The following is a 10,853-nucleotide window of genomic DNA, read 5'->3' on the forward strand; positions in this document are numbered from 1 at the left end:
TTTATAACCAAGCCACGGGGCCGTATCTGGGCTGACCTTGGGGGAACAAGAGCAAGGTTTAGAGCTGTTCAGCGGGCTGTGGAGCCAAGTGTTCCACGTCAGTATTAAATACATGTCAGTTAATCCATTGATTCTGAACCGGCTACAATCCATTCAGAATCAACATGGCATGGACCACCATCATTCTTTTTTGTCTGGACTTTGAAAGTCCTCCCACCAGTCATTTGGCAGCTTGCATGTTGAATGAATAAATAATTACATTTCTTTTAATGCCTTGGTCATCATTTTAAATATATAAACTAAGGGGTTTTAGACATGTGGAGCTCTGAATGTCCCCCTTGGTTACCTCCCCTGTATGTACCGATCTTGTTGTTTTTTTTTTTTTTTTTTTTTTTTTTCTCTTAGACAATTTTTCTTATCCAAAGTCAAAAAAAACTAATGCCTTGTTTAATTTGCAGGAATAGGGATTAGGAATCAGAATCTCATTTTCATTACCATTTCTATTAGAATAGCATTTTTCTATTTGAGGTTATGGCTATTGCCTGTCTCTCCTTTGGGAATGAAATTTTATTTCTGTTGATTTAAATTTTTATTTTTATTCTTATCTGAATCAAATATACTATAGAAATGGGCTATTTTGATTTCAATTCTAGAGGATTTCAATTTCGATTTCGATTCTAACTACAAACCAAACGACCCTAATATTTTATCCTTTCTTTGTATGCACGTTACCTCAAACCAGTATAAACTAATATATAACACGTCACTCAAGATCTATATGAAATCTCGAAAGATCATATGCTCAAGTCATCATCAACCTTCACAATATTGGTTAATTTTGAAGCAAAAGTAGAGGTCAAATGGTAAATCAAGTTGTGAATTGGTTAGTGAATAATTTGCACCACTCAAAATCTGTATATAATTTGAATAGACAATGCGGGCCAGTGTAGAACATCATCATCAACCTAATCCTGGACTCAAAATGTTGCTTTGGAAGCAAAGATAGAAGTCAAATATATACTCAGATGTACAGAGGGAGGCACGCAAATCAAGCTGCAAATTGGTTAGGAAATTTGCATCACTAAGATCTGTGTGTATTTGGACAGATGTGTATTATCAACCTAATGGGTTAGGAATTTACCTTTTTTCCCTTTCTTAAAAATCTATTATATATACAACAAGACAAAACTGGTACAACTAGTCAAAATTGACATTTCTTGTAATTGGGTTAAAGAATTTACCCTGAAGTTTTTGTACCGAATGATGCTATGACTTTAACTGAATCCTCTATATATAAGGAGAAGAACCAAGGCGCAATAGCTGCATATTGTCACCTCCCCCAACCCCAAAACCCAGACCATGGTGTGCGAGAAGAAGCTAATCGACGAGGTCGCCTGCTGGCTCAAGGTGTTCGACGATGGCTCCGTCGACCGTACATGGAACGGACGCCCTGAGGCTGAGTTCATAGCCAAGCCAGTCCACCCTCATGAACATTTCATTGATGGGGTTGCAGTCCTCGACGTGAAAATCAGCACAGAAACTAACCTTTCTCTCCGGATCTACAAACCAGAGAGAAATTTGGACGACGAGAAGAAGATCCCAGTCATCCTTCATTTCCATGGGGGTGGCTTTTGTATCAGTGAGCCAGAATGGTACTTCTACTACCAATTTTACACCCGGATCGTGCGCACTGCAAGATCCATCTGTGTCTCTGTGAAGATGAGACGCGCCCCGGAGCACAGGCTCCCGGCAGCCATTGATGATTGTTTCTCCGCCCTCCTGTGGCTTAGAGATGTGGCTCGTGGTAAGGTGTCGTCTGATCAGCCTTGGCTCGAAGTGGAAGCAGATTTCAAGAGAGTCTTTCTGATGGGAGACAGCTCCGGGGGGAACCTCGTGCACGAGGTGGCTGCTCGGACGGGCACCGAGGAGCTCGATCCAATGAGACTAGCTGGCGGAATACCCATACACCCAGGTTTCGTCCGAGCGGAGCGTAGCAGGTCGGAGCTGGAAAACAAGTCTGACTCTGCATTCTTGACGCTGGAAATGGTGGATAAACTCTTGGCTTATGCATTACCTCTTGGTAGCACCAAGGATCACCCAATTACATGTCCGATGGGGCCTGAAGCTCCGCCCCTTGCAGGGCTGAATCTGCCGCCGTTCCTCCTGGTGGTGGCTGAGAACGACTTAATTAGGGACACCCAGCTCGAGTACTACCAAGCGATGAAGAAGGCCGGCAAGGATATAGAGCTGATGATGAATCCAGGGATGGCCCATTGCTTCTACCTAAACAAGATTGCCACCGACATGGACCCAAGGACGGCTCTGCAGACAGATCGTCTTCTCCAAACGATTACCGACTTCATCAAGAGACACTAAAAGTTAATTTCTGATCTACAAAGCAACTTGCCTTGGATCCACGTAGGAACATCTTTTGTTCGAATTAATGTCTAATTATGTAAGTGGAGGTGGAGCTTTTGTTGGAAGAGGAATAGAGTACTGATATGGATAATGCTGTTCTGTTGAGAGAGAGAAAGAGAGAGAGAGAGAGAGAGGTCCGCTGTAACTGCGTTGAGAGTATAAATGACTAATAGTGATTTCTTATTTACAACTAGCAAGGGGCAAGTGGTTTTGAATGTCCATATGAGATTGAGAAATATGATTTTTTTAAAAAAAGAAACGAGAGAAAATTAATATTCAAGATGTTTTTGTGGAACAAAAATGATCATCTTAGTTTCATATATTAATGGCCAATTGTAAAATTTTGATCAGGCATACCAAAATGGCAATAGATGACTAACCTACAGGCGTGCTTGTATACCCTATGGATGGATTCGATGAATACAAATAATAAGAGATAGAGAAATGTAACGAATTGTTGCCAAATTTTTCAAAATCTATTGTAAGATTTGAAGTCAGAGATGTCAATCTTAGAATATAAAGTGTAGTTCCGTCTATTTAATTAGGGTCCGTTTGGTACGAGAATAGAGATTTCAAAACGGAATCAGAATGCATGGCCCATTTTGATTCAATTGTTTGATTGGGCATGCATGGTTGAAGGGCCATTCTCTCCCCCTCCATTGATGAGAATCTCATTCCAGTTAATTCCGATTCTGATGGATTTCAACTCCATATTGAGCTGCGAACGAAATGGGCCTTTACATATGACACTATGTTTTCTAAGATACAAATACCATTTGTTGGTATATTTTTTGGGTTTTTGTGTGATTCAAATTAATTTCTTTTAATGTTGCTTTTATTACCTTTTCCTTTTTTGTTTTGTTTGCTTTTAGAGTGGCTTGACTCGCACATGAACTAGGAAGAACATTCCTCTTGGGTTTATTTACTATCTTATGTTTTTGGGTTAGTATTTGGAACTTGTGGAAAGAGTGCACCTGGACCATCACATGTATGCACTGGTGTCACGGGGCTATTCGGCGAGGCCTCGTGCGGCACTCGATGCGGTCGAGTAAGCCTATGGATGCAAGAAATAACACACAAAAGGCAACAAGAAGGCACACGAATTAGTAAAAAGGCTACTTGTATTGCATTAATCGATGGTAAGCACAAGCACACAATTCAATGTCGAGGGGACTTCGTGCTTAACCTTTCACGCTATTGATTCACTCGACTACCTACCTCCCCTCAAAGAGTACGTTAAGCTTTTGGGGGAGTGACAATAAGAAACACAAAAAAGGTGAAAAATCATACTACAGAATTACAATAATGCCATTGGCAATCCCCTCATACAAAATACATGCAATGTCCCACCCAAGACACACACTTGGACACTCGGATGGCATGTTGTAGGCGTGGTGATGAAACTTGAAGGCACGGAAAAATGGTCAATTGTGACATTCAGCCATACTCAATTCCATCTTCGAGAACGAAGACCAGTTTTAGCTTGTGGCTCGGACTTCTTGTTGGTAAAGGAAGGTTCTTCAACTGCTCCACAAACAGGGTTTCTTCCAAGGCCCGGATACGAGGTTGGGTGGAAGGCTTTTGGATGTCCTTGTGAATGGATGAGAGATCCATCATATAGATGGTCGAACCTTGCAGGTATGTTGGGTGAAATTTCAAAAATTTCTCTCTCTCCTACGTGGGAATCACATTCCCTGTTTTAGAAAATCTGCATTTTCAAGGATCAATCTTGAACCTAAACCGAACCAGATCTGAAACCAAAAGGTAGGAGAGGGATATACCTGATACAAAGTAGCAGTAACTCCCAATGAAGGTGTTCACGCCCAAAGAAATCTCCACAGACTGCTCCCACTGAAGATGACACAGCGTAGGGTGGAGCAGAATCAGTAGGTTCTTCACAAGAACCGAATCTTTCAACAAGAATTCGATGGAGGGTATGTGAGCATGACTTCAAATCAGTTTTTCTCCAAAAAACGATATCAAGAACACTTCTTGATCGCTCCTACAGTGGAGATCGAACTGGCAATGGTGGCAGCAAGAGGAGGGCGCAAGAGCAGAAGATGGTGCAGTCTTACTGTAGCTGTCTTCTCTCTTTCTGTGATGTGAAATCTGATCTGATGTTGTATAGAATGGTTCACCCTCCTCCTCCTTTTATATCCTTAAAGAGAGCTCCTAATCTCATTAGGAGTTTCCTAATCCAAATCTGTATTTGGATCAGGAGTTCTCTTTAAGAGAAAAGGATGAGCCCTTATCTTATCTGCAGATTAGATCAGCCCTCCTAATCTTATTAGGAGTTTCCAAATCCAAATCTGTATTTGGATCTAGACTCTCTGAGTGGATAGGGATAACTCCCTATCCTATCTTTTGATCCCAATCTCAGATCTGCCTCTCTCTTTAACTAATCAACTTAGACTAGTTCGAATTGGGCTTTAGGCCAGTTAAGTCCATGTGCTCACTTACCTTCCAATCTGCTACCCAGTTGGGTTTTCTTGTATAGCGTGGGACTCAAACATTGATCTACACATCAGCCACATGGGTTCAGCCTAGCTTCTGTTACAAAGCCTGGCCGAATTCACTATTATGGGTAGTGAACCCCTAAGCCCATCACCATGGGCACTTAATGGGCCCAACACTTACACTAAACGGTCCCTGGGCCAAGCCACTTTATAAAAACCCAGGGACTGTGGGCAGATGCAAGATTAGCCCATCAGGTATTACCCTCAATGGTCTTACACTTAATCTCTCAGCCCATAATGATCAAACACTGCCCGACAAGAGAGGACCTCTCCCTTGGCTGCAAGGAACAATGTTGCACTCTCTACTCACATGGATCCCGGGAATTAAAACATTTTGCAAACATTTTGAAATCATAATATATATGTATATCTTTATATAAATATATTTTGCAAAATCAAATTTCAACGATTGAAATCGGCGGTCGGCAGCTTTGGTTTCCATCAGCGAGAGTGCATCCCCGATCATTACCTTTGTCCGACAAAGGGGCTGATCCTGTCACTATGATCACCCACTCAGATGAATTCTCGGACTATCCCAACACACCTAGGTTTTGACCCCCTCTAAGGATCTCACTAATTGACATATCAAAGACAACCCAATCCGACACCTAGTGCAGTATCATAATCGAGTCTAGGGGTTAGGTGTAACATTCCAGTTTTGCCCACTAATCACCAAAGTCCATGGCAATACTAGAATTCTGGTCTGGTTCAGGGTTTCAAGTAAACATACATTGCATGTACCTCGGGTCTCACCCTGGCAGTTGAGACAGGCTACCCCAACCAACTTGGCGGCACATCAGTGTCAGCCTTATCAGGATAAATCTCCCCAGATCTATCCAATGACTATGAACATTCTAAACTAACATGAGTCTCATATGTGTCCAGTTTAAGGGTATTACACAGAAACACACCATAATAACATGAATCAACTATGTACTTTATTCATTTACATTAAATGTCATAAAGTACATCATTCTGATTGGAGCTAAGGTTATACACTGTCTAACACATCCCACTTGCACTTAGGTCCAATCTGGTATAAGCCAGAGTCCCAGACTTTCCACGTGTTTCTCAAACACTTTCTGTGTCAATGGCTTAGTTAATGGGTCTACTACATTCTCCGCTGATGCTACCTCTTAATATCAATCGCCCGTATATCCAGTGTTGTCACACAACAGTGGAAGGGGTGATGTGCGGAATTCCAAATTCCAGAATGAACACCTTCATTCATAAGGCAGCCTCACTTAAGGCAATGTGTTCGGCTTGGGTTGTGGACTATTATTCTTACTACTTAGGACCCCTGTTTGCTGACTTTCAGCAAACAACACACGATCCTATCATGAAAACATACCCATATAGACACTTTCTATCATCTGGATCTGACTAGAAGTCGGCATCAATATACTCCTAGATCTGTAGTGAGCTACCATCGAATACCAGACAAAACTCTTTTGTCCTTCGAATGTACTTAAATATGTTTTTCATAGCAGTCCAGTGCTCCTACCCTGGGTTGGCCTGGAATCTGCTTACCACACTCACTGCCTGAGCAATGTCAAGACGAGTGCACAACATGGCATACATGATGCTCCCTATGGCTGAGGCATAGGGAACGTCCTTCATACCCTCAATCTCCTAGGGAGTCTTGGGAGACATCCCCTTGGTGAAAGTGACTCTGTGCCTAAAATGAACATTTCCTTTCTTGGAGTTTTCCATGTTGTATCTCTTGACTATTTTGTCAATGTAAGCAGATTGGGATATTCCTATTATCCGCTTTGATCTATCTCTATGGAGTCGATGACCCAGTATATAGGAGGCTTCTCCAAGATCTTTCATGGAGAATTGCTGCGAAAGCCATACTTTCACCGTAATCAACATTCCTACATCATTCCCAATGATTGGAATGTCATCTACATACAAAACTAGAAACGTAACCTTATCTCCACTGGATTTCCTATAAACACAGGGCTCATCTGGGTTCTACTCAAAGTTAAACTTTTTGACAATAGAGTCAAACCGGATGTTCCAACTCCTAGAAGCTTTCTTAAGTCCATATATGGATCTATTTAATTTACATATCATGTGTTCCTGACCCGTAGCTATGAAACCTTGCGGTTGCTGCATATAGATATCTTCAGTAAGATCTCCATTCAAGAATGCAATTTTGAGATCCATTTTCCAAATCTCGTAGTCATGGTATGCTGCTACAGCTAGCCGGATCCTAATGGATTTAAGCATGGCCACCGGCGAAAAGGTTTTCTCATAATTGATGCCCTCTTTCTGAGTATACCCTTTCGCCACCAGAATAGCCTTGTAGGTCTCAACCTTACCATCGGGGCCCTTCTTCCTCTTATAGATCCATTTGCGACCAATTGCTTTTACCCCGGGGGGCGGATGTACTAGAGTCCAGACTCCATTGTTCTCCATTGAATCCATCTCAGCTCTCATGGCATCTACCCACTTCAAGGAATTTATGTCCAACATAGCTTCCATATAAGTCATGGGGTCCTCCTCACTGGTCGTAGCTTTCACCAGGTAACTATCCTGGTCATAGCCGAGACAAACCGGAGGCCTGGAAACCCAAGTAGATCTTTTCGGTTGGCCATTACCTGGAACTTGTGTTAGACAGTTTTGTAAGCCCTTAGCTTCAATCAGAATGATGTACTTTATGAGTTTATTGTAAATGAATAAAAGTACATATTTGATTCATGTTCCCTTGGTATCTTTCTGTGTAATACACTTAAACTGGACACTTAATGAGACTCGTGTTAGTTTAGAATGTTCACAGCCAGTGGGTCGGTCTGGGGAGACCTATCCTAACAAGGCTAACACTGTTGTGCCACCAAGTCGGTTGGGGTGGCCTGTCTCAGCTGCCAGGGTGAGACCCTAGGCACGTACAGTGTACGATTAATTGAATCTTTGAACTAGACTAGATTTCTAGTATTGCCCTGGACCTTGGAGATTGATGGGCAAAACTGGAAAGTTACACCTGACTCCTAGACTCGATTATGATACTGCACTAGGTGTCGGATTGGGCTATCTTTGATGTACCAATCAATGAGATCCTTAGCGGGGGTTAAAACCTGGGTATGTCGGGACAGTCTGAGAATTCATCTGAGTGGGTGATCATAGTGACAGGATCAGCCCCTTTGTTGGACAAAGGTAATGATCGGGGATGACTCACTGATGGAAACCAAGACTGCCGGCAGCCAATTTCAATCGTTGAGATTTGTTTTGTAAAGTATATTTTATATGAGATATAAAAGTATATATATTATGGTTTCTGAAAGGTTTGCAAAAAGGTTTTATTTCCCGGGATCCAGTATAAGTAGAGAGTGCAACACTGTTCCTTGTAGCCGAGGGAGAGGTCCTCTCTTGTCGGGCAGTGTATGATCATTATGGGCTGAGAGGTTAAGTATAAGACCATTGAGGATAATACCTGATGGGCTAATCTTGCATCTGCCCACAGTCCCTGGGAGTTACAAGGTGGCTTGGCTCAGGGACCACTTAGGATAAGTGTTGGGCCCATAAAGCCCATTTGATGGGTTTCAGGGGGTGCACTGTCCATAATAGTGTATTCGGCCAGGCCTTGTAACAAAAGCTGGGCCGAACCCATGTGGCTGATGTGTAGATCAATGCTTGGGTCCCATGCCATACAAGGAAGCCCAACTGGGCAGCAGTTAGGAAGGTTAAGTGAGCACATAAGCTTAATGGGCCTAAAGCCCAATTCGAACTGGGCTATTTAATTAGTTAAATATGGGGGCGAATTCTGAGATGGATTAGTAGATTGGATAGGGTCTTGACCCTATCCATTTAGAGAGTCCAGATCTGAATGTGATTCAGATCTAGAAACCTCCTAATGAGATTAGGAGAATGCTAATCTAATCTGCAGATAAGATAGGGGTTAATCCTTATCACCTAAAGAGATGTTTTGATCCAAATAATATTTGGATCAGCAACTCCTAATTGGATTAGGAGCTGATCCTTTGGGGTTACAATAAAGGAGGGGCGGCAACTAAAATAATAGAGATTATTCACATTCTCTTGAGTGCTGAAAAAGACAGAACAAAAGAATTAAGCAACCCTGCAGAATTCTTTCTTGCCGCCTCCTTGTTCTTGCTGCCCTGTTTGCCAGTTCGATCTCCAGTTGTGGGAGAATCTTGACATCAGTTCTTTGAGAAAGAATTGATAGGAAGTTGTGCTCACGTGTCATTCTGCTGTTTCTTGCGAAGGACAGAATTCTTGGAGAAGAATACTGTTGATTCTGCTCCATCCTACACTGCGCCATCTTCAGTGGGAGCAGTTTTTGGATCCTTCCTTGGGCGTGAACACCTTCGTTGGGAGATATTACTTCTCCTTATCAGGTATAATCTTCTCCTATTACTTTTGGTTCAGATCTGGTTCAGTTTATGGTTCAAGATTGATCCTTGAAAATATGATTTTCTAAATAGGGAATGCGATTCCCATTTGATAGGGAGAGAAAAATTTTTGAAATTTGCCCCTTTATTCCGCAAGATTTGGGCGTCCATACGATGGATCACTCATCCCATCAGTGGTATCAGAGCCATGGTTCAAATCTTGAACCAATTTGTTTCAGATCTGAACCTGCGCAAATGGGTAGAAGGCATTCTACCCGATTTGCGCAGATATGGGTTTTGGGAAATTTGTTCCCAAAATTAATAGGTGATTAATCTGAATTTAATTTTATATAAATCTGATTATTGTTTAGAATTATTCTTTATGATTTTCTTGATTTATGGGTTGTTCGTACAAGAGGAGATCGAAATCTTGATTTGCGCAGGGAGCCTGCGATTTTGCAGATTATGGGTTATTTTTTTACATTTGGTCTGTAAAATAATTTTTTTTTATTTTTTAGACTAAATGTATAGGTATTCGATCTGTTGTAATTATTAATAGAAATTTGGATTTCTATTTATCTTATTTTGGATCGAAGATGGCGGCGCAGAAAAGGAGAACTCGTAGAGGAAGAGATTTCGTAGATGGGAGAATTGCTATCTGTGATTTGCAGTTTGTGAAACTGCAACCTGTGATCTAACCTCTGTTTTGCAGGAAGGATTGTGCGAACAACTCTGTTTGATTGATTCTTGTTTTTCTTTTATCAGTATTTAATTTCAGATTATTTTCTTGAATTAATGGTCAAACCCTAGACCCATTCGAACCAAGATTGGTTCAAATTGTTTGGACTGAATCTAGGGTTTAATTAAGGCTGAAAGTCAGCCCTAATTTTTCCCACCAATGGGCCTGAGGATTGATGTTTAATTAAATGGTTAATTCGGCCCAACCTGTAAAGGTCCAGTTTTAAATAGTTAAAACTGCTAAAAGCTCACAAAGCTATATGGGCCAAACCATTCAACCCTAATTCGGCCCATATACCTAGATAATATTAATGGCTAATATTATGGATTTAAAATGGGCTTCAAATGGGCTTTACAGATAATTAATTGATTGGATCAATTTATTCCTGCACGAGATGTTTGGATGTGTGATGTGCTACGTGCATGGGCCATAAGTGTTTGGTCCATGCTCAATCGACAGTGGCTCTTGCGCACACCATGGCTGAATGCACATCATTGCCATGGTGTCCCTTTTGGTCATTGGATGACCTGCCTCAGTGGTGGGCCCCACACCTCATGGAGAGGTTACGTACGAAACCCTAGCCGATTTAGGCCCACCAAAATCTGGCTTTATGAAAGTCAGTGGGAGCCACTTTGGTTTGACCTAGATCAAACTAGGGCGTAATTGACTGTTCCCTCCAGCTAATATGAGTGCATGTGATAGGGAGATTCATATGATGAACTCTCTAAAGGCCTTCCATCATTAGCATGAGGATGGGTCCTTCAGTAATGAGGAAACGCACCAGAAAATGGGCTATCCATTTGCTGTTGGGCTTGTCTGAATGTT

The 10,853-nt window shown here is 41.7% G+C and overlaps 1 protein-coding gene across 1 annotated transcript; it reads left to right on the forward strand.

Moving 5' to 3' along the window:
* The first annotated feature begins 1,310 nt into the window (after positions 1-1,310).
* LOC104588685 (strigolactones hydrolase CXE15-like) lies at positions 1,311-2,608 on the forward strand. The gene has a single exon (XM_010246713.3). It carries the CDS (start codon positions 1,360-1,362, stop codon positions 2,374-2,376), a length of 1,017 nt encoding a protein of 338 aa, XP_010245015.1. The 5' UTR covers positions 1,311-1,359; the 3' UTR covers positions 2,377-2,608.
* Positions 2,609-10,853: the final 8,245 nt, after the last annotated feature.

Source organism: Nelumbo nucifera, chromosome 1 (assembly GCF_055504915.1).
Source record: "Nelumbo nucifera cultivar China Antique chromosome 1, China Antique-T2T, whole genome shotgun sequence".
Taxonomy (NCBI): domain Eukaryota; kingdom Viridiplantae; phylum Streptophyta; class Magnoliopsida; order Proteales; family Nelumbonaceae; genus Nelumbo; species Nelumbo nucifera.

Coding starts and splice junctions, on each gene's coding strand:
- LOC104588685 (XM_010246713.3), top strand. CDS start 1,360: ATGGTGTGCGAGAAGAAGCTAATCGACGAGGTCGCCTGCTGGCTCAAG.